Source organism: Ostrinia furnacalis, unplaced genomic scaffold (assembly GCF_004193835.3).
Source record: "Ostrinia furnacalis isolate ACB-3 unplaced genomic scaffold, ASM419383v2 OfSCF0954, whole genome shotgun sequence".
Classification (NCBI taxonomy): Eukaryota; Metazoa; Arthropoda; class Insecta; order Lepidoptera; family Crambidae; genus Ostrinia; species Ostrinia furnacalis.
The window spans coordinates 74,053-79,130 of NW_021131193.1; the positions used below are offsets into that span (position 1 = coordinate 74,053).

General features: G+C 39.1%; 1 protein-coding gene across 1 annotated transcript; it reads left to right on the plus strand.

The window, feature by feature from the left end:
• The first annotated feature begins 472 nt into the window (after positions 1 to 472).
• On the plus strand, positions 473 to 4,800 carry LOC114350715 (dynein regulatory complex protein 10). The gene is made up of 10 exons (XM_028301617.1): positions 473 to 709; positions 975 to 1,219; positions 1,550 to 1,657; positions 1,735 to 1,764; positions 1,951 to 2,113; positions 2,427 to 2,562; positions 2,853 to 3,002; positions 3,310 to 3,439; positions 3,930 to 4,100; positions 4,692 to 4,800. The coding sequence occupies exons 1-10, from the start codon at positions 574 to 576 to the stop codon at positions 4,761 to 4,763; spliced, it is 1,341 nt and encodes a 446-aa protein (XP_028157418.1). The 5' UTR covers positions 473 to 573; the 3' UTR covers positions 4,764 to 4,800.
• Positions 4,801 to 5,078: the final 278 nt, after the last annotated feature.

A 5,078-nucleotide genomic window follows, 5' to 3' on the forward strand; every position in this document is an offset into this window, starting at 1 on the left:
GAACAAACTAATAAATTCCCACCATGGCAACAGGTGGGGAGTCATTTGCTGAAATAATGTTTCGGGGCTTGCAATTTGATTACATTTGGTTTGCACGCAATTTTTGATAAACATGTTATAAAATCTTATTTTGATATCATGTTAATTAATGCTAACTTCATTATCAACCGAAAACAGAAATGTTTTATAGGTAATCATTAGATGCTTCTTGATGATGATCTTGCTTATGACTGATGAAAATCAGTTTAAAACTTTTACTAAAACTGAAATAAGTGCTAATATTTTTCATAAATTAATTAACGATCACTCGAGTGAAAATTAGGAATTAGTTTTATAAAAACAAAAGAATACCGTTGAAGTTTTAACACTCATTGGCCTGCCAGTTTCATAATGGTATGAAAATGCAATAAAACTTTTTACAAAATTATATGTTTTTTTCGCGCGCAAAGTTTCGACGTCTGTCATCGTTCATGCCGTTTCCATAGCAACAGTATTTATTTACCACTTGTTACTGTCAGTTTCTGTTTGGTAATTTCTAGCTGAATAAAAAGTTATTTGGTGAAGTAAGTATTCATGGTAATGGATACCCAGTCCTCGGGGACCTTGCAGTCTCCTTCTACGTACTCAGAGAGTTCCAAGACTGGAAGCAGCAAGTCTGGAGCAAGTGGTGCTGATAAAGATAAGGAGCAGGACCTTACGAAGGATAATGGTAGGTTAATGTGTTGTTTTTGGTTCAATTCTTGACAATCTCTCGCTGAGATTGATTCAAGTCGCTTAAATTGTAAAGATTTGCGGAACGCTTTCATGTCATGGGATGAGAGATTAATTCTTAGTATCAAAACTTGATCAAAACGCTTTGAGATTGCAGCGAGAGCTGCTAATCCTCTACTAAAATGCTGAATAGTCCTTGTTTTCGACGTCGTTTATATTTTCCCTACGACAGTTTTACTTTGAAAATGTGCCTGCATTTATAGCTGCGTCGCCCATCGACCTGGAATGCCACATTCAGGCGGAGCGCATCACCAAGATCCTGGACGAGGCGATATACAAGACGAAGCTCGCCATCTGTCTCCCGAACCTCGTGCAGGAGTACAAGACCCTCAGTTCTATCCTGTCTTCTCAGCACATGGACGATCTGATCTTCATATTCGAGCAGTACGACAATCCGCTGTTTTCGACTAGTCTGCTGAATATGGCTGCTATGGAAGATATAAAAGGGGTGTGTTTTTATAAACTAAGTATTTATAGAGACTTGGTTGGTATACCACTTCATTGTTTTCTGTCGTGGTTGAATCGAGTCTCCTATACCTAATCGTTCGTTTCAGCCAAATCAATGACGTCTACTTTTGGGCAAAGGCCCTAAGGATTTCCACAAAGACCGGTACTGCGCGCCGCCGCATCCTGGCCACCTAATATTTTTTCTATATTTTTTTTTGTTTTTATTCTTATTTTCTAGTTAACAGAGTTTTAGCACATCTCATGTGGTTGCAGACTGCGGTTTTCCTTTTGGCATACCTACTTTTCAGTTTACCAATGTAATTTGTTCCAGGGAGACGTATCTCTAAAAAACCGACTGAATCCAGAGCTAGGTCATCTTTTGTACATCATGAACAGCTACCCAGCTCTAAGACATAAAGTCGAGGAGATGGTGGATGAGGTTTGTACCTCAAACGCTTTAGACTTGATTTACGACATTAAATACCTACTATTTTAACTGACGTCTACCTTCTGCAGATGAAAGCAGATCATGCTGAAGGATACGAGGTAAGTGTGCGATTTAATAAATTATTGTTTTTTCTTTAACCTTATTTTTCATTGATTCATTGATTTAGCAACTTAAGATTGCCTTTTACTCGTATTATACATGAGACTGGCATTCCTTTATACTTCTGCCATTGGCCTATTATATACCAAGTTTAATAAATTAGTAAGGTAATTTAATTCTTCCAGCACCTCAGACCAGTTGCAGGACTAGATTATCTCCTGACGTTCGAGCAGTTCCGCGAGCTGATGGTGCGTCAATTACACATGACAGCTGCCGAGGAGCTGGCCACCAAGATCAGCACGAGGAAACTGGAGGCTTCCAACGAGAAACTCATCGATAAGATCAAAGGTTGAAGGCATTAGGGACACCGGACAGTAGTTGTAGGAAGGAAGAGTGCTTTAGAGCGCTTTCACATTTAGGCGACTTTAGCAGCGCGACAAACGCGCAAAAGACGCGCTGCCGATAATTTTATACTACTTATATGACAGCAGATGCCTGCCTTTTTTCATATTATAAAAACGCTGCTGTCGCGCTTCTCACGCCATAAACAATTTTTGCTTTGCGTTTTGCACAATTGGCAATCATTGTGCCTGGCTAATGCTATCATCATCCTATGATGATGAAGATTATGGCCAACTTGATAAAATGTGGATCATTACAGAATACACCGCAACATTGAAGGATGAAAACACTAGGTTCGAGGAGACGATGGCTCTGAAGTCAGACATAATAACCAAGTTGGAACAAGAGCTGGCTCTACTGAATCATGAGGCCACCATAAAACTTAAAAAGAAAATGTAAGTTCATAATCAAGAAATACTGTATTTTCTACTTTTTGTTCTTTTCCTTGCTGTCCCGCTCCATGATAGAGTATCGGAATTAGAGAGAGAGGTGATTCTGAATCTGTTACGGGTATTATTGATGTATAGCTGATCAGCCCTTTCGGATTCAAAGGATTCAGTGTTCTCTGGCGACATTCTTTCTTTTATTTACTTACAATTTTTGTACGTTGTTGCTGTAATGTTGTCAAGAAGCTCATTGATACTAATCGTTTAAACTGAATTCTAGAAGATAGTATAATTTTCAGCCTAGATTCAGACCGTCAGATGGTGCTCGCGACCCGCGCCCATGCAGTCAAGAGCGAAATGCTGAAAGAAGAAGAAGTGGAGAGCCGAGAGAGCTACGAGTCTCTGCTTAGGATACACCTTATTGATGAGAAGAATCAAAGGGCAAGGAGGTAGGGATACCTTCTTATATTAGAGGTATAAAAAGACAGTATTCTGGTTCTCTGATTATACGCGTAGGGATTCTAGGGATCAACGTGACATTATATTATAGAAGACGCTGGATATGATTTAGGTACTGCTCGATTTGATGACTGATGATAACTGTGCTGATAAGCCATTCTATTTTTGTAGCTAATGCAGATTGCTTCTAATGATTCTGTTCTGTTCTTCTGTCACTGGACTTCTTAGATATGGCTTTAATAGTAAATTGCTTTTACAGATTCCTAGCTGACCTATTATGTTAAAAATTTGTCCTAGATTCAAAGTGGAAACCCAGCTGTTGTCATGGCTGCAAAAGTACGACCTGGAAATGGGGGATAAGCAGGTGGAGCTTGACGAATACACAGAGAAGTTTGAAGACGAAACGCAGAAGTGTGAAGACTTAGAGGTAAAGAAATAATGCATAATTACTTGCTTGAGAATTTCAGATTAATAACAGTATGGATCGTGTCATCCACGAAGACGCGCCCCACCATACTTTCGCTAATGTTTGATTGTTATCGGTAGATGCCAAATTATCCATGAGTGCACACGCACACTAGGTACAATAATGACGCTCGGATCAAACTACCCGCACCCCGCGCTTCCCTCGACCAAAAATGGTGGGGCGCGTCTTGGATGACGATCTACACTTGCCTAGCTAACCCTCATTCTGTTTATCAGTATGTTCAACTTCAATTAAAAGCGTAGCCCGAAAGGTGGTATTCAATGTATTTATCACGAGTGACTTTATCGGGTAGAATTTGCAGCTGGTGTCGACTCCAGTTTACCGCACCTATTTGCACCAACATTTATGATGTCCAAGTGGCAACCTTGATGTGCCATTATCCACACTTGAACATTTGCCTGTTCTCTCAAACTAAACTTCTGATCCTCAGGCGAAACTAGCCGAGCAAGACAAGGAGTACGTGCCACTAATGGCCGAGCGCGAAGAAGAATACCACCAAGAAATGACGGAGAAGATGCAGAAGTTCCTCATGGAGCACGCGGCCAGGGTTATCCAGGTCGCCTGGAGAGATGTGCTGGCCAATAGAGCGGAGAAGAAACGGGTGAGAAATATTTTATGATAGGTATTGTAGGGTCGTTTTTGCTGTGCTTTGAAGTGATGAGAACCATTTCCTAACTAAAGAAGACATGAGATTGGGCACTAATATTTTATTTAGCGCATAGTTGAATAGGTGTCCTGCGGTGTTGGAGCGGGGGAAGGATGTGTTTTTCTTATGTCAAATGCCGCGACTCTTCAGATTCAGACGTGTGTACTGTGAAAGCTCTCTGACGTCACACGTATGTCACCCCATACTCGGTTATGCGCTACTTATGCCAGTTAGTGTGGGAATATTATCTTCGCTTTCTTTCGTGGAATATTATTTTACGATACAGTTCTTGTCTATTGCCTTTTTTTTTCTACCATTGAAAACATGACTAATCATTATGAATGTTCTTGCATTTAATTATAACATTTTGTTTTCTTCTTTACATGCAGCTAAAAGGAAAATCGAAAAAGGGGAAGAAGAAATAACTGATACATATTCCTCAACTGCCTATTCACCCTTTCGATCATTCTTTATCCTTCCTATTCCTTTTATTCATCCTATCTTCTCTAAATTACAATCCATAATGTTTATTCTTCTAACCCCCAGCTGAAGAAGATTCAGAAGAAAATGCAAGCAGCCGCCGCAGCCGCCGAGAAAAAAGGAGGCGGGAAGAAATAATTGACCAAGTAATCCATTTTGTGATATTTTTATTTTATTTCTATAGCTTCAAAATAATAAATAAAGATATGATTTGCAACTTTTCATAGTTTTGCATCACAGAAATATAATTTACAACAGTAAAAGCTTTCAAATTCAAAATAACGGAATCTAATAACAATATGAATAGTGTAAAAGTCTAATATCTACTTACTTAATACGCGGATTTACAAATCTATGAAATTATATTTGAGACCAAAGACATTACAAAAATATAAAATACTCAAGATTTTAAAAATCTTCGCGTACGAATTTAACTTTTGTCTGTTCTTGCTT